Source organism: Colletotrichum abscissum (genome assembly GCF_030869225.1).
Source record: "Colletotrichum abscissum strain IMI 504890 chromosome Unknown Scaffold_14.1, whole genome shotgun sequence".
Classification (NCBI taxonomy): domain Eukaryota; kingdom Fungi; phylum Ascomycota; class Sordariomycetes; order Glomerellales; family Glomerellaceae; genus Colletotrichum; species Colletotrichum abscissum.
In genome coordinates, this window is record NW_026850032.1 from 1,061,417 (window position 1) to 1,089,310 (window position 27,894).

The 27,894-nt window shown below is 54.6% G+C and overlaps 8 protein-coding genes across 8 annotated transcripts; 4 read left to right on the forward strand and 4 right to left on the reverse strand.

The window, feature by feature from the left end:
• Positions 1 to 1,834: 1,834 nt before the first annotated feature.
• On the forward strand, positions 1,835 to 2,377 carry CABS01_06916 (DNase1 protein; the record flags this gene model as incomplete). Its single annotated transcript, XM_060540281.1, has 1 exon — positions 1,835 to 2,377. The coding sequence occupies one exon, from the start codon at positions 1,835 to 1,837 to the stop codon at positions 2,375 to 2,377; it is 543 nt and encodes a 180-aa protein (XP_060403965.1).
• A 2,730-nt stretch (positions 2,378 to 5,107) lies between these two features.
• CABS01_06917 (uncharacterized protein) lies at positions 5,108 to 8,688 on the reverse strand (the record flags this gene model as incomplete). Its single annotated transcript, XM_060540282.1, has 4 exons — positions 5,108 to 5,396; positions 5,458 to 8,359; positions 8,410 to 8,540; positions 8,600 to 8,688. 4 exons carry the CDS (start codon positions 8,686 to 8,688, stop codon positions 5,108 to 5,110), a joined length of 3,411 nt encoding a protein of 1,136 aa, XP_060403966.1.
• Positions 8,689 to 9,291: 603 nt separating this feature from the next.
• Positions 9,292 to 11,629, forward strand: CABS01_06918 (MCM2/3/5 family protein; the record flags this gene model as incomplete). Its single annotated transcript, XM_060540283.1, has 4 exons — positions 9,292 to 9,428; positions 9,490 to 9,616; positions 9,674 to 11,082; positions 11,137 to 11,629. 4 exons carry the CDS (start codon positions 9,292 to 9,294, stop codon positions 11,627 to 11,629), a joined length of 2,166 nt encoding a protein of 721 aa, XP_060403967.1.
• A 2,323-nt stretch (positions 11,630 to 13,952) lies between these two features.
• Positions 13,953 to 15,207, forward strand: CABS01_06919 (Rox3 mediator complex subunit; the record flags this gene model as incomplete). Its single annotated transcript, XM_060540284.1, has 3 exons — positions 13,953 to 14,274; positions 14,409 to 15,079; positions 15,133 to 15,207. 3 exons carry the CDS (start codon positions 13,953 to 13,955, stop codon positions 15,205 to 15,207), a joined length of 1,068 nt encoding a protein of 355 aa, XP_060403968.1.
• Positions 15,208 to 16,337: 1,130 nt separating this feature from the next.
• CABS01_06920 (uncharacterized protein) lies at positions 16,338 to 18,973 on the reverse strand (the record flags this gene model as incomplete). The annotated part of the gene is made up of 2 exons (XM_060540285.1): positions 16,338 to 18,353; positions 18,413 to 18,973. 2 exons carry the CDS (start codon positions 18,971 to 18,973, stop codon positions 16,338 to 16,340), a joined length of 2,577 nt encoding a protein of 858 aa, XP_060403969.1.
• A 5,460-nt stretch (positions 18,974 to 24,433) lies between these two features.
• CABS01_06921 (uncharacterized protein) lies at positions 24,434 to 24,685 on the reverse strand (the record flags this gene model as incomplete). Its single annotated transcript, XM_060540286.1, has 1 exon — positions 24,434 to 24,685. One exon carries the CDS (start codon positions 24,683 to 24,685, stop codon positions 24,434 to 24,436), a length of 252 nt encoding a protein of 83 aa, XP_060403970.1.
• Positions 24,686 to 25,341: 656 nt separating this feature from the next.
• CABS01_06922 (uncharacterized protein) lies at positions 25,342 to 25,746 on the reverse strand (the record flags this gene model as incomplete). Its single annotated transcript, XM_060540287.1, has 1 exon — positions 25,342 to 25,746. One exon carries the CDS (start codon positions 25,744 to 25,746, stop codon positions 25,342 to 25,344), a length of 405 nt encoding a protein of 134 aa, XP_060403971.1.
• Positions 25,747 to 26,115: 369 nt separating this feature from the next.
• On the forward strand, positions 26,116 to 27,809 carry CABS01_06923 (uncharacterized protein; the record flags this gene model as incomplete). The annotated part of the gene is made up of 2 exons (XM_060540288.1): positions 26,116 to 26,665; positions 26,725 to 27,809. The coding sequence occupies 2 exons, from the start codon at positions 26,116 to 26,118 to the stop codon at positions 27,807 to 27,809; spliced, it is 1,635 nt and encodes a 544-aa protein (XP_060403972.1).
• Positions 27,810 to 27,894: the final 85 nt, after the last annotated feature.

Below are 27,894 nucleotides of genomic sequence, written 5' to 3' on the forward strand. Positions count from 1 at the left end.
TCGGCCGTTCCTGTCACTCTCTAGTACAGATGAACCGGTGCGGCGGGAGCTCAAGCCACGCGCTGCCGTCTCGGCGTTCACCCAAAAGGCATAGCCAGCACGGCTCTCCCGCGCACTCCCTCCCAACTTCCGCCCGGCTGCGTAACCCGGCGTCCCATGACAGGGGGGTTCACTCGGTACTGGCCGGCACATTTTATCCAGTCCTCTCACCAGTCCGTGGCTCGACTAGGGGCCAGAGCTTTAGGGCCAAGGGGGAGGGGGGAGAGGGGGCTGCTCCGAGTATGTACCTATTCGAGGGAAAGCCCCCGTTATGAGCCGAAATGGCCTTGACCGGGTACGAATCATGAGCCGCGGCGCTAATTTGTGTGCTGGAGCGCCGGGTTGCCTCGAATCGCGCGTTTCTACCACTTGTTCTCTCCAACCTGTCAGGGTACGCCACGCGCAGAGGTCTCCTAGTGTCAGGTACCAGGCACAATCAGCAGCCAACAGGCCAATAACACTCTTCAACAGACTTTTGGAAAGCTGACGCACATGCAGGATGGGAAAAAACAAAAACCGCACCAAGGGCTGACGTCCGCGGTTCCTTTTGCCAGCACGCACTCGCAGCCTGCAGACGTCGGTGTACCGAAATACATACGCCTTGTCCCTCGTCACCCTGGCACGCCCGACCCCCGAAATCCCTCGACAGCCTCCAGTCCGTGGGTGTTCCTTTGGCGCCAGGTACCCGCACACACTGCCGCGTCGATTCCGTGCTCCTGCCGCACAGCCAACTCCCGACGGAGGGCGCCCTGACGCTAGAAACGAAAAGGAACTCTAGACACAGCCTGGAACTCCAGAAATAGGCGTAAACACTGGAAATAAGTCTGACAGGATGAAGATCTATTAGAGATGTTCCCGAAAACAACCTTGGGTGGGCTTTCCCTGTTCCAGCTCCAAACGATCCATGAACCACTCGTTTACTACAGTCTATGTACGTCGAGTATACTGCGCAGATCCAGTACACTATTACTCCATGACACCGTTGTGTTCAAACCTTGTCTAGTGCCCTCGAACCGAAAAGGATGGCAGACGTCCTGGTACCTATGCGACTCCGTGCTGGTCCAGACCGAAAACTCTGAGCTTGGTGAGGCCATTAATTCCACAGACACGTCCAATCATGGTTGACAAGTTACAACGACTTGTACAAGTTACAATCATGGCGCCCAAGTATCCTAGCCCACTCTCCGATGGAGGCTACTCCATGTAACTCTGGGAAACACCCTCGGGCTGAAGTCCCCACCGCGGTATCCAAACGTTCCCACCCGTGGACGTCCTTGTTGACTCCTTGACGCCTCCGGCTCCGCTCCCCACTGCCATCTCATGAGCAAGTCCTTTTCAGGCTTTTCTCCCACATCCTTCTGACATGTGTATAAGTATGGTCCGGTTCCCACGAGGCCTTCCCTTTCCCCGGTTTTGATTCCCCATCCCGCATCACTATCCTTCCTGTGGCCGAGCCTCACACTTTGTCTTTTCAGACAGCAGCATTCCTTTCACATACATACGAAGCTTTTCACTCCTTTGAAAGCTTTCATCCACTCAACGGCCCCGGTCCGTTCAGAATCAAACTCACAAACCAAGCTCGAGTCCATCACCACAACACCCATCCAGGGCAACTCAGTTCTCAAGATTTAGCTAGACGCTTATCCTAGAACCATCTTCAAACCCTTTTGAACCTGTACAACCGTTGTTGACAACGTTTACGGGACTCTTTCAAACAACTCACATTCAACTCACCGAACCACGCTCCGGCACTTACACACTCTCACACCAACAAATCCCCTTTCCACAACTCAAAATGCAGTTCAACCTTCTCACCCTCCTCGGCTCGGCCGCTCTGGTTGCCGCCAACACCGTCACCTTCAAGTCTCTCGACGACGTTTCCCGCACCGTCCACTTCACCCCCAACTCTGGTCTCGCCTCTGTTGACTCCGTCGAGGTCCCCGCCGGCGGCGAGGTCAAGGTCAACATCCCCACCTCCTGGATCGGCAACTGGTACTCCGTCTCTGAGGGCTCCGAGAACGTCGCCGGTATGCTCGGCGAGGTTGCCTTCAACGGCTGGAACGGCCTGACCTACTTTGATGTCTCCGCCATTGTCAACCCCAACGACCACAACGGCGTCAAGAAGATGTGGCCCGCTAGCGGCGATGAGCCCATCTCCGGCTGCGACTGGTGGCCCTGTAACAACGCCTACTACCTCCCTGACGATGTCCAGACCAAGGTCACCTCCGAGACCGACCTCATCTGCACCCTGGGCAACAACGGCGTCACCTCTCGCCGCGACATTGACGACCACCACGAGTCCCCCAACTACAAGCGTGACTTTGTCATCAGCAACTAAGCTTTCTCTTCGGGAACACAAAAACCGATCTTTGCCTTCCTTTCTTGGCTACGTTTAGAAGAAGAGGAGTTTTGGCCGCGGCGTCGATGAATAGTCATCTGCTGACCGCGTGCGCTCGCGCTGTGCGCTTACGACTTTATGACCCCTAACAATGACAACGGACTCTTCTTTTATAGAAGACCTCCAACATCATCTGTTATTTTCACTTGCAAAAAAAGAGATACCCCATCACAAGAAGCGCGGCTACGCGTGTGGGCTTAGCGGGGGATCAGGGGAGGTCAAGTTCTTTGGGATATAGAGTCATTTTTTTGGAAACCTTTTTCAACCCGGGGCGTACGGTCAAACAGAGAGAACGGAGCAATTGGAGCAATCTAGGCGTTTCCCCTCTATTTTCCCCCGCGAGAGAGACCTATCTCGTCTTCGATATCTCATCCATTCACGCAAGATGAGGTATCGTGGCCAGGTCTCGTTCTTGTCTGGCTTCACTTACACGACTTTTTGGGATAACTCATCCCTCACCAGTTGTGGAGGCCGACAAAACTATTCTAGTCGCTCCTTTAGACACATGTTTAGGAACCTTTCTTGTTTGTTGTAAAACCAACAACAACAGTTTCTTGTATTTACTAGGGCAGAGAGTTCCGCCAGAAAGAAAAACAAATCAAAACCGTTTGAGCGTCAAGTAAAAACAACAAACATTGTTACTGTTACCAACCGTGCCAACTTTTTCCAACCTAAGTGCCTAGTTGCTGTTTTTTGTCAGTTGCCCGGTTGGAGACCCCCCAATTTACTACCCCGGCCCCCGGGCCCTCCTCCGTGTTCATAATGAGCTGAAATGAAGGGGTGTTAGTTCTAGCCGGGGTCGGCGCTGGGATGGCATGTCTGTTAACGAGTAGCAAGTCCGTGCCATGGAACAACTTGTTTTTATTCCCTTTTCTACGGAGTAAAGAAAAACATAACTCCCTTTGGGAAACGAGATGCGCTGTGCACGGAAGCAATCTGAGCCATGTCATATCGTCCCCTCGAATGGAACCTGAAATGCTTCGTTACGGTGGAGAGGAAGTGGGAAGCACTACTCCATACAGGAAAGAGACGGAGGGAGCATGTTCGGTTGGTGAGAAAAAAAAAAGCAAAGAAACATGCAAGTCTTTCCAACGTCCAAGAACCGAGACATCACCCCTTGAAGGAATACAACATCCGTCCAACCCCCCGTCCGACATGTGCATTTCGGCACGGTTTTTTGTTTCTTTGCTTTTTTCCCTGGCTGCTGTTCTTGTTTCCGTCCCGTGTCTTGGGATGAACCCAAACAGGTAGAAAACGGCTGATGGCCCACGGGCCATCGGCACCCCAAGTTTCTCAAATCTCAACGGGCGCTGGCGCGCGTGCCCACCCATCCGACCAACCCCTGGGGCTAACGCTCTGCGTTTCAAGACACGCGCAACGTCGCACCACTCAGGACCTCTATTTCTTAACCCTCGCATCCTGGTTTCCAAGGCTGGGGGGGGGGGGGGGGGGGGGGAAAAAAAAAAACGGTCGGGGTTTTCCCCGGGGGGGGGGGGGGGGGGGGGGGGAGGGGGGGGCCCGCCCCCCCCCAGGGGGGGGTGTGGGGGCTGGTTGGGAAAAAAAAGGCAACGACGAACGAGGGGCGAGGGGGGGGGGGCTGGAGAAGAAACATACGTACTGGTTGTATCCAGCGATGGGGATGGAGGCAGAGTGAGACGACGTGGCCCAGCCCGCCCAAGGGGGGTTCTGTTGGTCTCGTTTGGAAACAAAGACGACTACGAATCGGAGACTCGTGCGATGGGGGCTGAATGGCCCCCAAAAAGGCAACGTCAGCACAGCTGCCAAAGCCACCTTTGATATTCGTCATCCGACAAACCCACTCGTTGGTCTTCCGATACAAGACCCCCCAAGACCAGAAGAAGAAAATTGAAAAAAAAGGGGACGTATTCTGCCTTCGGCTGTATGAGGCCGTGACTCGTGAGGGAGAGACGCAGACACAGACAACCGGCTAGTCAGTTCCCTTTTCTAAACATGGAGGGTCTGACTTCTTGGGAGGGAGGGCTGATTTCTCTCTCCTGCCAAGTTCGTCGACCTTTGAAGGTGCGAGACGCGGATAGATGGAAGCCATCGTCTACCGAGGTCGACAAAAGTTTAGAGCTTTACTGCTGTGGACAGGCAGAAGAGGGTACTTCAGTCGAGTTCTAAGACTACACGGTTGCTCAAAACCCCCTTTTGAGGGCTGGCATGAGAAGTGCTGTAGACACGACCAACTGGCTAATCGGTCCCGTTTCCCAGAATTCTCAGTGGAAGCCCTCTTGCCCCCCTCTCTCACGCTTGAATAGATCGCATAGTAGTCACTATACTTACTCCTGCGACGACGCGCAAGCAGTTCTCCAGCTAGTTGGCTAGCTCGGATCGACAGGAAACGCATGCCTTATCTAGCCCTGCAGTGTTCGTGCTCCCCCGAGAAGAACTCCCTCCGACATATCTTGACGTGTAACCTACGGGCTGAGAAGGGGAGGGCGGGATTGAGAGGGCTCGGGTTTAAAGGGGTGACACACACACACACGCATGACAAGACAACCCTGGTGAGGACGTACAAACTTCCATTTGACAGCATTTCTTCTTTGAACCCCGTGGTACCTGTTACAAGGGGGGAACCTCTCTTCCCCTTCCGAGACTGTATTGCGCCCCTTTAACCCGCCACTGCTCTCAAGTAACCTACAAACATCACGATGCCTGCTTAGTCTCCTCCTCTCCTGCCCCTGACGGCGGCGACTCCGTCTTACCCGAGTCGTCCGCGCTCTGCCGGCTCTCCGGCTCAGCAGTCGAGTTCCTAGCTGAGACCGTCGTCTCCGATCCCCCGTCCGCCGCCGCCGCCTGCTTCTCCGGCGGCGGTGACGCGACGGTGCTCTTGATTTCCTTGGCGTTGATGAAGCTCTTCAAGTACTCGCCCGCGTCTCCGAACCCGTCAAGCTTGCCCAGCTTCGTGATGAAGAAATCCACGTCCCGGAGCATGCTATCAATTTCATCGTTAGCAATTGTCTTTGTCTCAAGGTAGGGGAGCGCAAGAAACGTACCTATCGCGGCCGATGGCCGTCTTCGGATCTGCCACTTCAAAGACCCTACCGAACTGGTCCTTGTAGCTTGAGAATACAGGTCCCATGATGAGCTGTACCGAGGTGTCGGGTAGGTGCTTGGTCAACACGCGGTGTAGGGTCGTGGTTTCCTTGGCCAACGTCTCCATGTACGGATGAGTCGACTGGCTGCCGTCGTGGTCCCAGTCGATTGCTCTCATGGATTTTGAATGCTGTGCCGCGCGACCGCTCATGATCTCGACCAACTTGTCGTAAATGCTGTTCTGATGCTCTTGGAAAAGGCGCCTAACCTTATCGAATTCTCCCATCAGACTAGAAACACTGGCTCCAGAGCCGGCGTGGCGTCGCACAAATTCCCGAATGTGGGGTATCAGTGTTGCGATGAACGACAGAGCCTGAGATGCCAATGCTAAATGCCTGGTCGTGATGTTTTTGAGACCGGCAGACCGAGTGGCACCTGCACCAAGAATGAGCTGGGTACAGCGGGAGTTGAAGAGCTGCAGATAGCCAATAAGGGAACTGGCGACGTCGATTGCCATGGAAGGAATACTGCCGATGAGATGCATGAAGTGCGAGATGCCTTCGAGACCAAGTATGGCAGAATTGGGGAGCAAGAAAGTTTCGCTTTCAATCTCTGCGACACGCGCCTTTTCTTTACCACTGGTGCCGTTCGTCTCGGGAGGCGGTACTGCGCTTCCATTCGACACAACCTCGTCCGGATTCTCTTCCCAAATTTTCGTCCCTTCCGACCACGCCGCAGCATCCTTGGTACTACTTTCGAGTACCTGGTCAAGTAAAGCCTTATTCTTCTCATCGAAATCTTTGGCGCTCCATTGGTCGGATTCCATGCCTTGAGCAAGCTTCTGCTTCTCTGCGTCGCCATGTTGCTGTACAAAGTCCTTGATATGGCCGTTGACCAACGTCTTGAGTGCCGTGCCGCTGCGTCCTGAGAGCGCTTCGCATTCGTTGGCGAAGAATAGGTTGAGAGTAAAGTAGCGAAGGAACCAGGACAGGCTAAGGTGCGTGCTCTGCTCCGATCGGACTTTCAAAACCCTGACAATCTTATCCTGCGCAACATCGACGGCCTGTCCGACCAAGTTGGCAATATCCATTGCCTTGTGAATCTCTTCTTGGACCTCGAAACTCGGAGACTCGTCGAATCGAGGAAACTCCCGGTCGAAAGGTGTGGGACTCGCGAGTGGGGAGCGAATCGGTGGCGACTTCAGACCAGCTGCTGTGGCTTCCTCTGTCAGGCAGCTTGCAATATCGAGAAGAACCTTGACCTGGGTAGTCAACCGCCGGAGGGTTTCGGTCACGCCAATGTATATCGACTTGAGTAAGTCCTCTGCATCCTTGGGGTCTAGTGCCCTTAGGTTTCTAGACAAAATGGACGACTTTTCCTGATTCGAGAGATGTTTTCCGCCGCTCATGGTCGAGGCGGACATCATTGACTCGTTATCGTCATCGTTGGAGCTAGGTAGCGGTCTCCTGATGAGATTTTTTATCTCACGTAGAACAATCTCCCGATATGCTGCGATCGCAGCGGATATGTGGTGAGCTCTGTGCAGACCGTGAAGATTGGGCATGATTGCTTTGCGTAGTTCTTGTGTAGAGGCAAGATAGGCCGGTGGGCCGGCAGACTCCCTTGAGGCGCCCCCCCTTGCCCGCAGTGATGAGCTGCCCCAGCGAAGAAGGACTTCCCGACTTTGGACCGATTCAACGTGCCTCCGGAGATCAGCTAGTAACAAGCTCTGGAACTTGGTCTCATAAGCTTTTCCGATTCGAGACCGGAGCTGTTGAAGGTCGTCATTGACGCTTTGCAGAGCCGTCGCTCCCCTGAGATCCCTCATCCGTGCCAGTGGTAGTATTGGAGGTTCAGCCTCGGGCGAATCGTCGTGCTCACCAGCTATCAGAAGCTCGAGAGTGTCAATATTACTCAAAGCCTTGTCAACCTCGCCAGCATCTACCAGCGCCTCGCACGATGCAACACCCTCAACGATATGTTTCAGTTGGAGAACCGCATCGTTGAGAGCCTGTACGTTTTCTCTCCGCCGGCGCTTCTGGACGATGTTCAGACCCTTGGTGGCAATCTCCTCGTCTAGAGCTTCAAGTTCCTTACGGAGCGCCTTGATCCGATCGACCGACTCTGCGGCTTCCGAATGGAGCTCCCGCAATGAGCCAAGAGCTGTAAAAAATGTCGTCGACGCTGTCGAAATAGAGTTGATCAAATGAACCTCGATTGTATCCATGTACCAGGAGAGTTTCTCCTGTAAAATGGCGTTGGTGGCCAAGGCCTTTCGCGGTGCTACAATATTGCCATTGCCATCATTTCTGCTGTCTACGCTCCCCGGTGCAGGCGGAACGACCTCTGACCTCTCACTGACTACATCGAAAGTCCTTGGGTTCTCCAAATGGAAGTCATCGTCAAAGTATACGTTGGGTATCGTCGACAATGGAGGCGGACCATGCGCGCCCTTTCTACTGTAGCCTGAACTGGATCGTCGCAAAAGACCTGGGCCTTCGAGAGAGGAGATGGACGTTATTGATGCAATGGAAGATTTCCGCCTCGAGGGCTGCCGGCCTGCGGGCTTAAGATGACTCTCATCAATGGAGTCCCCGAACTCGTCGTGTTTGCTCGACCGACGACCTGAGGAACCAGGCCTGTCATCGTCTTGCTCCTTGACTCGCCGCAGCTGTTCGTACAGGGCGCCAACTTGCGACAAGTACGGCTTGAACTCGGCCGGGTCGATGTGCGGAATGTTCGTTAAAGTGACAGGAGGAATATCTCGAGCGGTAGGAGGTTTGTGCGCGCTGGACGCAGGAGCAGAAGTATGAGGCTGCAGGCCCGTCCGAACGATGGGCGGTTGCAGTAAGGTTGATATGGCTGGGGACTTGTCAGCACGCTCAGTGGCATCTCCAACTCAACAGTAATACCGTTTTGGCCAGATTCCAGCACCGCATTTGCCCAGGTACTGGATGAAGTATCGAGGGACCCCCCTATCGAGTGTATGGAGCTCGCATTCGAGCCTCGTCTCGCGGTATTGTAAGTGTGAGCCTGTCCTTGTCTTGCTGCTGTTAGCGCAACCGTGGCCACCGAGGGGCCGGCCGGGCAAAAGTAACAAACTTGTGGAACGGGAACTCGGTGCGCGTGGCCGGAGGAGACATGGACGAAATGGTGTCCATGGACTTGCGGGCGCCTGGAGAGGAATACATGGTGTGAGGCAATGGCTCTGAACACGAGCTGCTCAACGCTGATGTCTGGACCTCGATCGTTTGCTGAGAGTCGCAGGGAAAGCCGACAAATAGATAGGTCGACGGCCACGTAGCCTGGCTACCGGGGTATCATTGCTGGGAGGTTCTCATCGAATAGGGAAGTTCAAGAAAGATGGCTAGCAATAATTATCACTGATCAAGGACAAGACTGAAGAAACGACAGATTACAGCTGGTCTTTGCGCATGCTTCACAATGCTGAGCCACGTTCCCGAGAGGTAGCGTACAATCAAGGGCCCCCCTAAGGTACCCGCATAATAGGTGCTAGTGCTGTCTGGGGAATGCTGCTGATACATCACGTGGGGATAAGATAAGGTAAGGTCGAAGGCCACCTTATCTGCAAGCAGCGGTACGTAGCTCACCTACTCAGGTCCGGGGACTTCGAAAACGCGCTAATAAACCACTTTACGCGTCCGGTAAAGGGGGCGCGTTCGGTCGAATTTGGTTTCCCTGCGCAACCCAGAGCCCCTCCTTCCATCCACATTTGCAGTCTCAATCCTCAACATCGCTTCGTGAACAACCACAACTCAGCACCAAGCACTACCATGGACAGGCAATCAGTCTACTCGTCGCACGTCTTCCCGGCGACGTTCGATCAGAACGATGACAGCAGGGTTCAGACCCAGACCCAACTAGAGAACTTCATCCTCCACTTCAGACACGACAATGACTACATCTACAGGTCCGTCGACTGCTCCAAGGGTGCCTTTTGGCTCTGTCGCATTACTTACAGCTTTGTATAGAAATCAACTCAAGGAGAATGCGCTTCTCAAGAAGCACTACTGCGATGTCGATATCAGCGATCTCATCAACTACAACGAGGAACTCGCACATAGACTCGTGACAGAGCCCGCCGAAATCATTCCTTTGGTAGGCCTCCATCGTGCGACCCGAGCTCTAGCACTATACTGACCTCGCCGTGAATAGTTCGAGGCTGCTCTCAAAAAGTGTACCCACCGCATCGTATATCCTCAACTGACGAAGGTCGACCTCCCGGAACATCAACTCCTGCTCCACTCCAACGCTGAGGATGTCTCGATCCGCAACCTAGATTCCATGACAATCTCGCGTCTCGTTCGAGTGCCGGGCATTGTCATTGGCGCCTCTGTCATGTCTTCCAAAGCTACTTCGCTGTCTATTCAATGCCGTAATTGCGCCCATACCGCGAATCTGCCTGTCCTAGGAGGATTTACCGGCGTCACCCTCCCAAGGCAGTGCGGCAGACAGAGGATACCTAACGACCCCACACCAAAATGCCCTCTCGATCCATACTTTGTGTCACACGAGAAGTCGAAGTTCGTCGACCAGCAAATCATCAAACTACAAGAGGCTCCGGATCAGGTTCCTGTTGGTGAACTCCCTAGACATGTCCTGATTTCAGCAGATCGTTACCTGACCAACCGCGTCGTTCCCGGTTCGAGATGTACGGTCATGGGCATCTTTTCCATCTACCAGAACAAGGCAACCAAAAACTCAAATACTGGTGGCGCGGTCGCTATCCGTACGCCGTACCTACGGGCAGTAGGCATCCAGACTGACATGGACCAAACCGCACGTGGCCAGGCTCTCTTCTCTGACGAGGAAGAGCAAGAGTTCCTCGAGATGAGCAGGCGGCCTGATCTGTACAACATTATGGCAGACTGCATAGCGCCATCTATTTATGGAAACGTAGATATCAAGAAGGCCATTCTTTGTCTGCTCCTTGGCGGCTCAAAGAAGATTCTACCCGACGGCATGAAACTTCGTGGAGACATCAACGTCCTTCTGCTTGGTGATCCTGGTACCGCCAAGTCACAGCTTTTGAAGTTTGTGGAGAAGTGCGCGCCAATTGCCATCTACACATCCGGAAAGGGCTCTTCAGCGGCTGGTCTCACAGCGTCGGTGCAGCGTGATTCCTCAACTCGCGAGTTCTATCTCGAGGGAGGTGCCATGGTCTTGGCTGATGGTGGCGTTGTCTGTATCGATGAGTTCGACAAGATGCGGGATGAGGACCGTGTGGCTATCCACGAGGCCATGGAGCAGCAGACCATCTCGATCGCAAAGGCTGGTATCACAACAATTCTCAACGCAAGGACATCGGTGCTTGCTGCGGCCAATCCGATTTTCGGTCGGTACGATGACATGAAGACTCCTGGCGAGAACATTGACTTCCAGACCACCATCTTGTCACGATTTGACATGATCTTCATTGTCAAGGATGAACACACCAGAGAGAAGGACGAGAGGATAGCAAAGCACGTCATGGGCATCCACATGGGCGGCCGAGGCGTCGAGGAACAGGTCGAATCTGAGATCCCAGTCGAAAAGATGAAGAGGTACCTCAGTTACTGCAAATCGTAAGTGTTGTCCATCGGCATGCCTACTGATCAAATGCTAACAACAAACTCCAGACGTATGGCTCCTCGTCTCAGCCCCGAGGCTGCTGAAAAGCTCTCTTCCCATTTCGTTTCCATCCGTAGACAAGTCCACGCGGCTGAGATGGAGGCCAACACAAGGTCTTCTATTCCTATCACCGTTCGTCAACTTGAGGCTATTGTTCGTATCACCGAATCATTGGCCAAGTTGACGCTGTCTCCTATTGCAACAGAGGAGCATGTAGACGAGGCCATCAGACTGTTCCTGTGCTCCACGATGGATGCTGTCAACCAGGGCAGCAACCAGGGAAGCAAAGAGCTCAACGAGGAAGTCAGCAGATTAGAGACGGAACTCAAGCGTCGTCTTGCTGTTGGATGGGGCACAAGTCTCGCGAGTCTGAGACGCGAGATGGTCGAACAGAAGGGGTACAGCGAGCAGGCCCTCAACAGGACGCTGATGATCATGCAGAGGAGGGATACAATCATGTTCCGGAACCAGGGTGCGCAGGTGTACAGGAATGCAATTTGAGGTTGGCTATGATTGAGGGACTGCTTTTGGTGCTCCGCGTCATTGCGGGAGATGGTTTTGAGGGATACGGCGGCAGCATTCTGCATATGAATGAAATGATAATACCAAGCTCTTTGTAACGGGGTATGGTTGGGATTCTTGAAATGTCACTCTTGCCAAAGAACAAACGCAAGTGAGGAACAAAGGTATGATATACTCTTTAATTGTCAGATCTGAGCCTATCCTCAAGCCGACCAACCTTGTGGCAGATACCTAAGAACACCGCCTTCGATGGGCCATTTAGTATCAGAGTATGCAACCCTCCAATGCCTCGGCAGAGTGCTCGTGTTGGAATACTGTGTGGACCTGGATGACGGGAAAAACTGTTAGCCGCATGAGCTGGAAGGTTCCGCGCGCTTCCAAAAAAGAGTTGTGATAACAGAGCGATTCAGATATGCCAGTTTTCCGCAGGCCCAACCCGGTCGAGTGCATTGGCCAAAGCCGCCGCCCTCGCGGCTGAGCAATCGGTTTACCAGATGCATGGGTGTCATCCGCATCTCCAAAGGGGACTGTGTTCATTTGGGCATGATGGTCTATATACTACGTACCTTTTGACGATGCAGGAGCCATGATCCTAACTGCTTATGGGCCTGAGACAACTTCCTTTTCGGAGCTCTACCAAATGTGGGTTGTAGATGGCAAGGTAACCAACATCACGTCACATATCAAAAAGGCGTATAGCGGAGAGCTAGAGAAAGAGCACCTCAATACGAGGGCATGTCCAAACTTGCATCAGGTGATCGTCGCATCATGGGAAGCCGCACGAGGGGCCCTCGCTGACGATTGTTTTTAACAAGGGCATTGAAAGAGTTCATCTTGACTCATCCTCAGGTCTCGTCCAGCAGCGTAGAATGTGATGTGAAATCGTTGCAGGCTGGCGATTATTTGATTAAGGTGGTCTTAGGTTTATGGAGAGAAGAAGAAGAGTAAAAGGCGGCTCGCGGTCGCGAGGTTTAAAAATTGCAGAGCCTGCCTGGCCCGTTCCGCGGTGTGGGGCTGATACAGTACCACGTGACTTTGATGTGTGTGCTGCGGCGTTGTAGCTTGGGTGCGGTACCTCGGGGCTTACGTACACAACGTGGTATCGTTACTTCTGGGCACCTTGGTCTGGCTTATGTAAGATGTGCTCCCAGGCTGGTCAGGTACGCTGCCTGCCGGTTGCCTGATCCGGCCACGCCCCTCCTATCTCGAGGTGGCAGGGTGGGTGCGTGCCATCGTGGTGAACCTCAACTCCAAAGAGTCCAGCCGTCAGGGCCCGGTGATCGGGTGTCGGGTGTCGGAGCACGGTGGCCATGGTTTCCTGGACGATTCACTGGTGGAGGGGGCCTTGCTTTTGGCTCTGGTCCCAGAAACAGCAGACTCTCATTCTCCCACCCCCCCTATTGTGTCAGGCTCACTCCCTCCACTCTCCCAGTCTTGTCTGCCACTCCCGCGGCAAACTGCCATTTGCCCACCTCACTCCCTCTTCCGCCGCCGTCGGGACTCACGTAGGGTAGGTACTCACACCCTCCCCCCCTCCCCCATCTTCCCTCCCTCCCGCCCTCTGAACCTACCTAACCAGCCCAGGCTTACCTCACCCACCCGACCTTACCTTTCCGTAGCGGTAGCAGTACCTAACCCGCCAGTGTCTTTTCCCAGTGCCAGCCAGCGCAACCCACGGCCCAGCCAGTCCCAGCACCGTACCAGCCCAGGCGGCCACCCCCGTTAAGCGAGCAAATTGCCTCGCTCATGTGTCCGCCCCCTTCACTCTACGCTGTGCCGTTCAGACTTCACTTCTACCAACTCCACCACGACCTGACGGCTTGATCACGGCACAAATCGACCACCGACCCTAGACAGCACTCTATCGCCGTCGGATTACTTTCGCTACGAGTGTATCTGCTGGAAATCGTCATCAGGAAAATTTTTAACCCCCACGACAAGGCGCCGACGATCCACGAGGAAGCCGAGAGTGGTGCATGACGCTGCATCGGGGGATTGAGAGCCGTCGGCGGTTTGGCGCGACTCGCCACAACAACCCCCTCATCCTCTGATCTCGCCCAGAGCGAACATTCTTATCGAGCGCATCGTGGAATCCGGTTGAAAGGGATCTTGAAAGGCTTTTTCGGGAAAAGAAAGTGATTTTTCTTTCTTCGCGCCTTCCGATTCGGAGACGCTGTGACAGCAGCCGCCAATCCTTGGTCCGTTTCGACTTCCTCACCCTCACCGATCCGCAGCAATCACGATCACGACGCCCGCGGCGACGAAGAGACGATCCGAACTTCCTGCCATTGGCGAAGTCAATATGTCGTTCCATCCTCGAACCCCTCAAAGCCCTTCTCAGTTTTCTCCGGCAACTTCCGATCTCACATCGAGCATGAACAGCTCGGCCCCGTCAACAGCCACAACTCTGCCGACACCCGCCCACAGCGTCAACGGCAGCGCATCACAGCCCTCCGATATGTCGCAGGACATCGTCATGGGCGATGACTCGCCCCATAAACGCAAGCGCCCACTCGAGGATTTGGGTGATCGAGATCAGAAGAAAGCCCACATCGAGGATAGCAAAACTGGTATCGAGGCACTCCACCTGGATGTCGGAGAGAAATACCTACTTTGCCAAACTCGTAAGGCTCCCTTCAAAGTCCCTTGTTTCCGTGGCAGGCTGTCTCTGTCTTGCCATCTTCCCTCCCCTACGGCCTATCTAGTATTTTGGGCCGGTTCAATGTCGGACATATTTGGTTAACACTGAGCTAAATAGCGCACCACGAGAGACTGCCGCGTATCACGGAAGACCTCTTCGAGATGTTCAATCTTTCGGGTATCGCCGCAGAAGTCGCTCGCGAAAAGCCCAACGGTGAGAAGAACGCTCTGCGGAAGACGTACAAGGGTCAAATCAAGAAACTCGGAATTCTCGGCCGCTTCGACTCCGTCGCCCAGGATTGGGATGCTCCGAGAGACAAGGACGGCGAGAGTGGCGACAAGAAGAGAGAGGTCTACCACGGCTTCCGGGAATTGCTGGAGATTCCCGATGCCGAGTATTGGGGCACGCGGAACGACCCTATCACCAGTGGTCTGTCTGCTACTGTCAAGTCGATGCTCAACCGAGCAACGACTATGGCTAAGGGCCCGCTTCCTGTTAAGGATTGGGACAGCTCAGTTCTCGGAGACCTGACCCCGGGCAGCATGGAAGCCTTGAGACAGGGTCTCGGTGGCAAGGTGACTGCCCCAGGTACGCCATCCGCAACCACACCCAACCCCTTTGCGCGAAAGCAGCAACAGGGGCCTCAGGGGGCTGTTCGTCCTCAACGGACAACCAAGAAGCGTGGCTACGGTGATAACAGCTTCGAGGGATATGGCGAAGGCTTCCCTGACGACGGCTACTCTACGGGAGATGGCGATGATAGGGGAGGTCAGAAGCGTCGTAAGAAGGTTGGCCTTATTGCATCTATATAAGGCGTAACTGATCTAACACACTACGCCAGGATAACGGCAACGGCCAGACGTTCCCGAACACGATGCGTCCGCAAGGCTACGGATCCAGCGCCGTGGGTGCTTAGAAGCCACCTCCGGCGGCTAAGGTCGGCAACCGCCGAAACGCTCGCAAAAAGGGCTAAGCCCGACTATTGCTTTTATCTCATTTCCACGACTGGCCATCGTGTTGGATATCGCGGGTCTGCAAGCACGTTGCTGCTGGCACTGAAGTTTTGGGTTGCGAATCAGATCTATGCCCGTTGAATGACCACGAGGCAGTTCCGCAGGAAGATTGAGGGCCAGCGGTTGACGACGATGCAACATGCGCGCGTCAAAAGAGGTACCGCTTCGAGGGTTACGGGGGGGCCAAAGGCGGTGGTTGGACGGGGGCATATCTGCCCCCCTTTGATGAATTATTCCACTTCCAGCAGGGCGTTCAGGGGGATCAACTTACTTCCTTGTTACCATTTTACTCCTTTTTTTGCTTTTTTCCGGTTTTTTAACGCATTCAGTCGAGGTTGGGCAAACGAGAAAAAAACATGACCGACTGAAAGAAGGGACGGGGGAAAAAATACCACGCGGCTTCACAATGGGGAGGAGGAGGGGAAGGTCATTTCTAAAGGGCTGCTACGAAAGGGGACGGGAATCATTTTACCACGAACCACGACCACCACAAACCGCAAAAACCAATCATCACAAACCACCATCACCACCGGACACTTTTTCAAAAGAAAAAAAAATCATTTCTTCCCCTCTCCCACAATCCCACACACACAAAGAAAGGCAAAGGGGGTGGGTGGGGGGACTTCAGAGGCTGGGTCGTTGTAGCACTAACACAAACAAAACACAAACAAGTAATTCCAATAGAAGGCGTGAAGAAGGCCTCTACACACAAACACACAAACACACTAGATATTGTATGAAATTGTGAAATCGCCTATGCGTTTTTATTCTTCAGGGTTGTTACACCTCGAACTCTTGATTCGACTGTATGTTCATGTCACGAGCAAGATTACTTTGTACCAAAGTAGAATGTTTCTTGTTCGGTATCAACTTCACTGAGGTAGACTACCCCGCCTTCTAGACACGGACAGTCCTGCTGCCTCGTCCTGCCCCGTCTCCCCAAGTCCACGTACGTACCCTAGATTACAACGTCAAGGTGCCCAAACCTCCCCGGCATCAAGGATATCAAGGATACCAAGGCTACCAAGGCCCATCAAGGCATCTCCATTATCGCCCTGACGCTCAAGTCATCCTGCACCCACGCCACGACGCGCTCCCCGACGTCGCCGATGAGCGTGTCGTAGTGCGGGCCCGGAAGGAAGAGGCCGCAGTGGGCGCCGACCTCGTCCATGCCCTCCATGTACACCGACACCCACGTCTCGTCGCGTTTGCCGTTCTTCTTGCCGGGCAGGGTGCAGAATTTCCGCTCCTTTTTGGGTTTGTCTGGTTTGGCGTTGGATTTGGCATTCGCTTTCGAGTTGGAGCTGGAGTGTGCGGCGACGGCCTTGGGACGGCTCGGGATCGCGGTGTCGTTGTCGTTGTTGGTGGTGGTGTTGACGGATACCGCAGAGGACGAAGATGGTGCGGCGACTGCGGGCGGCCGGCCCTTGACGGCTGCCGCGGCTCCGGCAATAACAGTCGCTGCCATTTCGGCCTCGACCTCTGCAGACTTCTTCTTCTCCTCCTCCTCCTTCTCATCATCATCGTCATCGGCGTCACTATCGAGCGGCTCCCCGCGTAATCTCCTCCCCTCCCTCTCCATCCTCTTGGCCTCCTCCGCCAGCCTCCGCGCCTCCTTCTGATCGTGCGTTTCTTCAGCCGCTTCCCTCCGGGCCGCCTCCTCCTCCTGTTGCCGCCGTTTCTGTTCTTCCTTTTGCAGCTTCAGCCCTTCCTTTTCGATCCTCTGCGCTTCCTTGGCAGCCTCCTTTTCCACCTTTTTGCGGCGCTTCTCAACGAGTTTCTGACGCTCCTTGATGGCTTTGTCGCGGCTCTTGACGGCAGACTCGTACGCCTTTTGCGCGCGCTTGCCTTCCTTCTCCGCCTGTTTCCGGGCGTCCTTGTCCGTGTACCTATCTAGATCCGGGGGCGTCGGCTGTTCGGGGAGGTCGGGGATGGGCGGTAGTTCTGCTTCGGGTATGACGTCTCCCATGGGCGTCGCTGCACCGGCCTCGGGACTTTTCTCCGTCTCGTCGGCCGCCACGGTTGGAGAAGTTGAAACAGGCACGGTTTCTTCGACTTGGGTGTCGGTATTGAGCTCCTCGTGTGAGTCGACATCGCCTTCCTTCTCCTTACCCTTTGGTTCGCGCGTCTCCTTGTCGAGCGCGTCGGTCGAGTGCGAACCTGCCTTTGTATCATGGTCAAACCGTGCCTGCTGTTCCTCGTGGAGCGTCGAAAGCCGTTCATCAATGTCCTCCATCGGAATCGGCTCGAGCAGTTCCATTTCCTGACCATCATCAGACGACAGAGAGATCCTGGGCGTCGAGGAAGACGGTGGAGATAGATGGGAGCCGATTTGCAACGTGCTCGGGGCCGCGCGATGCTCGGGGGACGTTGGTGACTCGGGGGATTTTGGCGAGTCTGGCGTCTTTGGTTTCTTGGGTCTGCCCGAGCTGAGTGTGTAGTAGTTGATGAAGCGGACCCTGACCTGAGCCGGCCGGTTGACGTTGTTGCCATCGCCCATGTGCTGCAGGGGGTCGACGCTCTCCATGGCGCGGAGCTTGTTGTACCGAGCATTCAGACCGGGATAATCCGCCAAGCAGCCGCCGTATTCGAGATGAGACATGACGTGGTTCTTGGTAGCGTCCCAGATGCCCTCGCGGCTGTGCTTCTTTGCAAAGTGTCCCAGTCGCCTCATAAAGGTACGATCTTTAAGGTTCACGTCGTTGAAGAAGGATGGGTTAAAGGTAGGATCCGGCTGCTGCGGTGGTGCATTGCTCGAGGAGATGGATGGTGTGTTGCTCGGGTGCGGCGAGAGGTCTGCACCGAGTGAGCTCGTCGTCTCCAGGGTGTACATGGACGGGTTGGGACTGGTCAGGGCCGAGTTGGTAGGGCTTAGCTGGTTGAGGGCCTCGTGCTCTGGCTTCTCCTCTGTCGGGGTGGCCGGTCTGAACAAGCTGGATATTCCGGCGACGATGATGCCGGGGTGAAGGCCCAGGAACGGTGAGTCCAGTGAGATGGTGCCGAGGATACGATGCTTGTACGGGTGGCGTCTGTACGGGTGCCGATTAGGCTGAAGAACATGTCAGTCAAGCTGTCTATCGACCTTGGATGTACATGGGCAAGCTATACCATCATGGCAACCTCGGCGGCGAGCAGTCCTCCCATTGAGTGTCCGACGAGAATGACATCAGTCGAGTCGGACTCGTGCGGCTCCAGCCACTGGCTAAAATTATCACGAGCCACATCGATGGCCTTGTACGTCTTATAGCGAGGGTAGATTTTGGAATGGACGACGTGCGTCTCCGCAAGAGCTTCTTTGAGGTGATTATGGACGTGAGCGGGGAACGAGCGAAAGGACGACTCGTTACCGTAGAAGCCGTGGATGTAGATGACGAGCAGGGTCCGGCGGGTGACGCCGTCGCGGTCCTTTGTGGACGGGGCAAGCGAGTGAGCCGATGAAGACCTAGGATCGGCGAGGCGCCACTTGGAGTCCACGATGCCGAGACCGTCGGCGGCAGAGGAGGAAGGGTAGCCCGAGGACGGACCGGCGACGGCGGCGGTAGGTGGGGGCGGGAACTGGGTTGAGGACGTGGAGCCAAAGTGACCGGAGCCGGAGGCGGATGCGGTCACGGAGTAGGGCGGCGGTGGTGCGGACGAGGACGAAGGTCCGTCGTAGGCGTAACCGGACATGACGTCAGATTTTGGGCAAAGCCCAGACAGGTGTGTATGATGTGGAGGTTTAGAATGTGCAGTACTTTATCTGTACTACTGTGTATGTAGACAGGAGTGGAATAGGAGGGGGAAGGGGGTGCAGGGGCCGTAAAGCTTGGTGAGGGGTTAAAGGAAGGAAAGGGCGACCACGGCGAAGAATGCTTTTAGGGATGAGAGCCTCCAGGCGTGACCGTGTGTAGAGGTGTTTTGCGATACGGAAATGGAAGAAGGAATGATGGAGTCGGATGTCCAGATATAACACGGAGGGCCAGAGACCCGTCACGGCCAACGGGCATTGATGAGGGTGAGGAGGATGAGGAGGAGGAGACCGTGGGCTATTTCACTGACATTTGCCTTGGTTGAGGGTGCTTGCTGCAAGATGCAAGAGTCTGGCCTAGGCGCACGCGTTTTGGCCCTGATGAGTCCAAGGTACTGTAGCTTTGCCGTGTCTTGGTAGGTCGAGATCAGGTACTTACTGCAAGGTTGGTAGAGAAGCCAGAGGTAGAGGTAGGGATTCAGCTGTGGGATGACTGCTGGAGAGTGGAGGTACGAAGTACCCGAGTGGTGCGGTGCCGTACAGGATACGCGGGAAAAGCGAAACTCGGGTACTTGGTCTCTCCTACCTTACCTGGCCTGCCTGACCTTATTAATACGGATACCTTTTGGTGAGAAACCTCATTGCGCCGCTGCTGCGCCCTGTTTTCCCAGGTGGACAGGTATCCGTACGCCAACTGCATTACCTTTATTTTTATTTTTCTAACAAGCTGTCGAGTACGAAGTACCCGACGGCAAGAAGGCATCTCAGTCACCTCCCGTCGGAGACCTAGAGCCTCTAGAGGAAAGAAAAGAGCATTCGAGCCACCACAGCCACTTTGCGCTTGCCTGTATCAGGCCATCAGACGATAAGCCCCAGACGGGCACTGGCCCAGGTAAGGTAATGTAGTGGCTAGGTGACTGGCTCCCGCCACCCACTGGCGGTTAAAGATGCCGGAGCCACGTTTGGCAGCCACTCCCACCCAAAGTTGGCATCCATGGCAAGTAGGAAATGACGACATGCTGCAACCTCGAAACAAAAGCAGTCGTAACCTCCTCGGCGAACCACTTCCCAGTTCACCTCCTCGCGTTGCCCTCGCCGTTGCAGTCCTCGGGTTTTCGGATCTGATACGGCCAGTTTTCGCGCGGCTCGCGGTTGAGTCGTCGGTTTTGCATGCACCGCTTACCGCGTAAGGTATCTGCAGCACAGCCATTTACTTACACCCAAACGTTGGGCCTGAGTCAGCCACGCTTTGGTCAAATCGCAGGTCGCAACCAGAACGCGAATCGCGACATTCAGAGTCGGCACCTGGGAGCGCAGGGCTCAAATGAGCCAAGTCGGAAGTTTATGGCCGCGCCTGACTGCCTACCTCGGAACTCCGTTACGGATACGCATGTTCAGGCTTCGCTTGAATATAAGCGTTAAAAGAAAGCCATCAGGGCTATGCGAGACAAACTTTTGACTCGCAGTTAGTCTATATCGCTTCCCTCTTCACCTCGAGAGCCTCATCCAGTCTTCGACTATTCAACAATGTCCCAGGAAGAAAAAGCAGGACTCTGTCATTGATAATTACGCCAAGCCGGGCGTCAATAACCACTGCATCACTCGCTCAGAGATTTAAGAGACTTGTAAGGATAATTACAGCGTTTCCACTGGTTCATGACACACAAACAGGACCACCCTGGCAGCTTTCCCTTCCAAGTTTCCTTCGATACAACAACTGCGCGAACTCTATCTGTGCTTTAATGAGCTTGCTGGTTCAGTGCTTGGACGCGTAGAAGTTTAATACTCGGCAGGTGTGCAACGAACCAGACAAAGCAGTAATAATCAAAATTGAGCCCTGCATTTGTGCAGGTTTTGTAGACCACCAACTCCTGCCCAATCAGCACCTTTCACGGCGTAGACCGTCAAGTTTGATTTCGATATCCTCTATGCCTGCCAAACCCCCTTGAAGATGGTCCCCTCTAAAAATCAGGTTGGCTGAGAGAGAGAGAAAACTCCCTGTTCTCTCAGATGAACGCCCCATCGTCCTGTTGCGGTCATTTTCCTCGATTCGGGGGCCGAGGGTAGGGCAGGGGCCGGCAGGGCATCGCCATGGGTGATGGATCATTTGGGAGATTACACAGATTAGATTGGAGACTCCATCGTCGCTCTTCTCCGTTGCAACCGTCGCCCACTCCAACAAAAGTTTGTTAGAAAACCTCGAACGGGTTCCATCGAAGGGTTTGTTATTGTCTGTTTCTGGTTGATCTGCCTTGCTGCCAGGTACGGTCCGCCAAAGGAGAATAAAAATATCGAAACGGCGCCCGGTAGTTGATAGACATGGTTCCGCGGCGCCAATTCCCTCATCTTCAGGTGGACGTTCGTCCGTCGGGACGACGGGGTCCAAGGTTTCCAGAAGGATGGGGCCTAAAACGAGACAACAAGAGAGAACAGACAGACGGCAGACGGCTATCCGTCCTCAGACATCGTGTGTTCTGGCCCACGGACACGGCCACTTGTACGCTAAGCTGGTCGCAGTTTCGTGGAATTCAGTGCGGCTCCTCTTGGAGTAGAAGTGAAGAATTCGATGCGAGCTATAGAAGGGTAGCTGCCCGTCGTCTCGGGAACGCGCCCAGGAGAAAACCCACCGGGATGGTAATGAACGTGCTTTCCGACGGATAGAGTCATTGTTGTCTCGCGCACTTTTTCGACTCTTGTTCCTGTGGTACGGAGTACGGATACTGTGGTTAGTCTACCCACGTTTACGCTGCACAACATCTGCACTACACAGCAGTCTTAGCCAAACCATCGACTGCACCCCCAGGCTGTCGAACGTTCGACAAGCCAAGAGGTGCAAGCCTTTCTTTCATTGAACTCCACTTTACGCCTGTCGGGGAGGGGGTCGGTTCAAGGGAGGATTACGTACAGCCGTGGAGATCTTGTCATTCCAGTGCCGTGCTTGGTCTTGGATGACGCCGTGGTTCGAATGACAATCTTTCCTTGGTGCGAATGCCAAAATGTGCGAATACTTGGACAACGCTCGCTGCCATGTCGCAAGGGAAGGAAAGCACATTCGACGGTCCCAGAATTCAGAGAGCCTCCTGAGACGCGCTAAATCGTCTCATACATACAATCGTTCAACTTGCCAAATGAAACCTATATGATAACGCATAAGTTATGACCTGTAAACGGGGAAGAAGCCGAACACCTTAATTCTGGGTAATTCGTACCACTGGCGCCAGTAAAAAGACTCCATTGTCAGTGAGGCAGTGAAGAGCAAGTTCCGTCACGCCGAGAAATATAACGGGGCAAGGGAAAGGGGGCATCAGAAGAGACGGGGGTTCCAGGTTACCCCAGTGTTTGTTTCGATGGAAACGAAATTCGTCCCATGATCGCCGAGCCTCGCCAAGCTTCCAACACGCAGAGACAGAGGCGACAGAGCAGGCTCGAGGCTTGCCGTGCACTAGGAGAGAAAACCAGATGGAGGCCCCTCCCATCTCAAAGGCATGTGGGTGCTCGACGTCTGTTAGCCACCCGCTTCTAGAACGAACCTATCGTCGTAGAATTATCCGTAGACTTCTGTAGGCGTTGGTCAAAGTTGAAGGAGTCTGGCAATCGTCTTCGCTTGGTCGATTCGGCATACGGGAGTCAATTGTTACCCGTCTTTTGAATCTTTTGCAACCTCGCCAGGCTCACCTTGCTAGATTTGAGGGGAATCCTAGGCTAGGTCGCATGTACAACAGCCAATATTCATTTCGTGTAGGTACTGATGCGGGTATGTGCTCTGCCATTGTTTCTCTGCGTTGGGCGTTCGCTGGGTTTCTTGCCCTGGAAGCATGCCTTCCCCTCGCCCATAACACCTTTCGATACTACGCAGTATGCGTTTGGAGGATGAAGAGGGGCTAATCCGTCCCGTCCGTCTCGTCCGCACGTTTCGTTTGGTTCTTCGCCCGGGGCGCCGGCCATGGCAGCCAAAGGGTGAACGGCCCCACGAACTCCATGAAGGGCCCCCAAGAAATGGAGCCCCAGCCAGGGATCCAGATGCATATGCAGGTACCGCGCACTGTATGCCGTATCCGTGCGGCCACAAGAAGAAACAAAAACATCATGTTCGGCTTGTGGAAGACTCTATTCAAAGGCGATAGTGAACGAGGAGAAGCGAGCATTTGCTTGAATTCGTAAAGTTTGGCTCCTTCGTGGTGAATACGAGGTGGAGGGTGTCTGCGGTACGAGGTGAGGAAAAGCCACGAAGCTGCCCCCAACAGAGCCGCCCAACGGACTTTGGTAGGTACTGATTGCGAATGATTTGACTTCAGGTCAGAAGGCGCGAATGAGTCGGCACAACCCTCGGGGGAGTGAAGAGTACTGGTCAGGCAGGTAGGCGGCTCGCAGATAAAGATTTCAATGGTGGTCACACAGGTTGATTTTGGGGCATGCCTCCTCGACATGCATGCGTGGACAAACTTTTTGGTCGCATTCTCGGATCGAATTTTTGCTTGTATTTTCCTTTTCTTAATTTCTTCTCTTCCATTCTCCACTGTGGTTGGCTCGTCATGCGCCGTCTAGCGACGATGGACTTGAAGGATTGCGAACTTTATGCTGCAAGCCGTGAGAAGTGTTGACTATTAAAATGCTGGCACCAGTTCAGCGGTAGCCGTAGCTGAGCGACGAAGACAACGTACGAAAAGTTGGGGTGGTGGAGTCGCTAATACTGGCTCGTGTCGTCGTAAGTTGGCCCATTTATTTCGCAGATATTTTTTATTCCATTGGATTCCGAATCTCCAAAGTGCAGATGCAGAGCCGTTGACCCTCCTCCTCAAGCATCGGTTTGGGGAAGGTGGGCGATCCTTCATGGACCTCTCTGTCTCTAGCGTCAAGATGCTTCGTCATGGTTGGTATCCGTAGGTATCCGTAGGCACGTTATTAGTGTCGTAAGATAGCGTACCCGGGAGACATGTCTGGTCTGGACCTTTCTGGATTCTGGATGGCAGTTGGTCGAGCGGGTTGCGCCGCGTGCGCCGCCATGATCTCGTGGGCGAAACCAACGGCGCCAATTGAACGCGCAGAAGACGAGTTGAATTGCTCACGGACACGGACCTCGTAGCCAAATAAAGATTTTTGTAAGGGAAAACGAGACACATTCGTCGGGCTTGCGCAGGCCATTCCTTTCCTGGACCTCGTGTGTCCATGTCTCGTGTGTCTTGTACGTATTTTTGACGCGGTGCCTTAGTCAGACTTGTCGGCTTCTTCTCTGTGCCTCTTTCGTCCCATGCATCATCTCATTTCATGTCATCCCGACGGATGGTGGTGTGTGCTGGTGCTGTCACCTCTGATTTGATCGGCGGGATGTTTCTCGTTTCCTTTTCTTCTCTGTCGCCTTGATGCCACCGAAGGGCCTGTGCTTTCACCTGTCTGTCCATCGATTAGCCATTGCCTTTCCATCCAAAGCCAATGGACAGTGTACAGTGTATCCATGGACCATAAGGTACGATTGAAGTCGTTGGCAATGAGGTACGGGGGGTACTGCGTAGGTTGCGTTGGATGATACGCCGTGTGTTGACTGGCGTACTGTGCGGGCCTCGATGTGACAGGCACCAAATGGGAAGACGTGAGAGGGATAGAAAAGAAAGCAGCAAGAGAGAAAAGGACAGGGACGCCATGGCGATGGGGTGCATGTTCCCTGCCCATCCCCCGTCCCCTGTCCCTGGCCCATGGTGCCCGTTCCTGGTCGGCCCATGCCCCCATTGCTGGTGGAGGGGGGAGGGGGGGCCACTGGGGGCACTGAGAGAAGGGGGGGGGGGCCGCTCCCCGTGATAGTGGACAGTGGAACTGCTCACTGCAACTTTGGCGAGGTGTGGTTGGCCAATGGGACGCGATGTCCTCCAACTAGCAGCCACTCGCCAATATCAAGCGAGATTATCGAAATCTTCCCACCTGCGAGTGACTGCAATCTGCGCCTGTGTGCCAGTCCTACTGCGTACCTTTCGTGCTTTGCTACCGAGTACCTTCTTGTCAATTCTGTCTTTCCAACCGCCCAGTGCCAATGTCCTCCTCTGTTTCTACCAAAAGTCCAAGGGCCCCCCCAGACACTTCCCAGGGCAAGAACAGATTGAAGTGAACAGGGCGACGCCCACCTCACGTCGAAGCGCTCAACTTTGACCGAAAAGGTGTGACTCTCTCACTTGACTGGACCTGCGTTGTTTCCCTTTCCAAACGGATATTGCATGTTATTACGGAGTACACTACGGAGTACCTTACCCTACCTTACCTTACCTTACCTTAGAGCCCGGCCTACGATCGATCCATTGCCTATTATTATCGTCGTGCCTGCTCACTCCACTCTCCTCCCCCCCATCCGCGGCGCCTGTGTGTCTGTCTGTCTGTCTGTCTCTTCTCTTCTTCTACTCCTCCCTCCTCCTTCTCCTCCCATTCCGACTCCTTCTGGTCCTCTCCTCTTCGCCTCCTGCCAGCAACACACGCTTACGCCGCCATGCCATCGTCCTGATCCATCGGCCATGAGAATTGGCGGATGCAAGGGAGACAAAGGATCTCGAACACGAACAACGAGAAACGGCTGACACGAACTGTCCACGGTCCCTTCCTGTTGTTGGCTTTTTAAGTCCTTTCCGGGGGCAATCGCACTTTCGCACATACGGCATCCGGAGGAAATTTCAGCAAGAGTGTAGGGAAAAAAGAACGACCATCTGTTGATCCGGAACGAAAGGGGGAATTGCATTCGCGCGGCCCGTTGCAGGACACCACCACCACTTCCACAACCGCCAACCACCAACCACCAGACGATAGTACCATTTTATCGACACATGGCCATGAGGATGCCAAGAATGAAATTCGAATAGATCGACAATTCTCATCCAAACACAAACCACACACACACACACTCGCTCACATTCGCTTACTTACCCGGTGATCCAACACCAGTCACTCGTTTACCTTGTTTCTATCTTTATTTCCGTCCCGCCCTGGGAACACGCCGGCTTGAAGTTCGCCTCCCCCAGTTTACCAAAAAAGACAACCAACCACACACAACGGCCGGGGCAAAAGCTCAGCCTCTGCCTACTTGGCCCAACGCCACCCCATCGAAGCCATGACTAAATCACTGCGCGGGTCTTCACTCCCTCAGGCCCGCTCATACCATCACAATCATTACCATTTACACAACCAACGTGCAGCCACCCCCGAGAATGCGAATCACCACCATCGCCAACTCGACGACCCCAGCCCGACGACTCCCAGCCCCGACGCCGCCACCTCGTCGAGTGCCGCCGCACCGAGAATCGTCGTCCAGACCGTCTCCCTCATTCAAATAGTCGATGCCACCGGCTCCCCTATCCAAGTCCAGACCATCTTCCCGACGGCCGCCACCGTGGATGCTTCATCAACCACCAGTGCCGCCCTTGACTTGTCAATTGCCGCGGTACCATCCTCAACTTCGTCCACCGATTCTTCCACGACATCTTCTAGCACCACGAATGACTCAGCACTGTCGACACCGGCGCCCACCACATCCACTTCCACCGACTCTTCCACCAGTCAAGATATCTCCTTGACGTCCGATCCTTTATCGACTCCAGCACCCTCAGAAGCTACGCCGTCACTCTACCCTACGTTGAGTGGCCAGTCAAACTCGACAATTTGTGCGCCGCCTCCCCTTTTGTCGCGTGTCCTAGACCGAAGCAGCTGACCCAATATCTAGCATTCCTTACGTCAACAAACTCTTCTTCAACCTCAGTCTCTACCACAACCAGTTTAACTAGCCAGCTTTCGTCTGGCTCAATAAGCGTCACTTCATCAATACTTTCATCCCTGTCGTCGACGACATGGGGCTCCAACTCGGGTTCGACTGCAACCTCGACATCGGCATCGACCTCGGTTTCGGGTTCCAGCAGATTGAGCACGTCTACTTTTACCACGAGCGCCTCGCAATCGCCCTCAAATGAAGCGACAGCTTCCGGAGATGGGACCGCTGGTGGAATCGGCGGCGGCGCAGCGGGGACGGCTGCACCCACTTCAACCTCCACCTCGGACAATTCTAGCGGTAGCGGTTCGCCAACGCCAACGGCAACTGTCGTAGGAAGCGTCGTAGGAAGTTTGGCTGGAGCGGCTTTCCTTGTGGTGCTGGTATTCCTCGCTCTTCGGTGGAAGAAGCGTACCGGTGGACGGTTCCGCCTCAGTGAGGCCAGCGCCGGCAAACGAGGCATCCTGACCGGTTCCGGCGGTCCACCCGGTGGCAATGGCGGCGGAATGGTTCAACGGTCGTTATCGTTTGATCCCACGACAGCGGCCGCTGGTGCCGGGGCCGGAGCAGGTGCGATGGCCGTGGCTCACAAGCCTTCCTCAAGGAGGGCTAGCGAGCCTTCCGAAACCGGCGAAAGAGGCTTTGTCCGAGTAGCCGGCAGGAAACTGCCTTCTGTGCTACAAGCCGGAGGCGACGGTTACACAGATCCACGCGAGGGCACCTCAGCCGCCGTGAACGATGACGAATCAGTCTACTTCCGGGACTCTCAAGCCTTTTTCGACCCCAACGGTCAAACAACACGCCTCGCACTCGGCTCGCCCATGAGGCCAGTCAGCGGTGTCGTGGTCTTCAAAGAGTCGCCGGCTCGAACGCCAGTGACCGAATCGGCGCCGTTCCCGCCTCCGGCCGCGTCTCCGCAGACAAATCCGCCGTTCGTCCCGTTACAGCCCCCCGGTCGGGACCCAATTGGTCGGACCTTACCTTCGCAGGACGGGTCTCGGGGCTCTCGGGGTTCGGCTTCTAGGTTTCACGAAGACATGTGAATTCACTTTTTTCCTTTATGCTCAACCTTTTTTCCCTTCTTCTTTTTCATTCCCAGCTCGGCCAATGCCGAGCTCGAGGGCAACG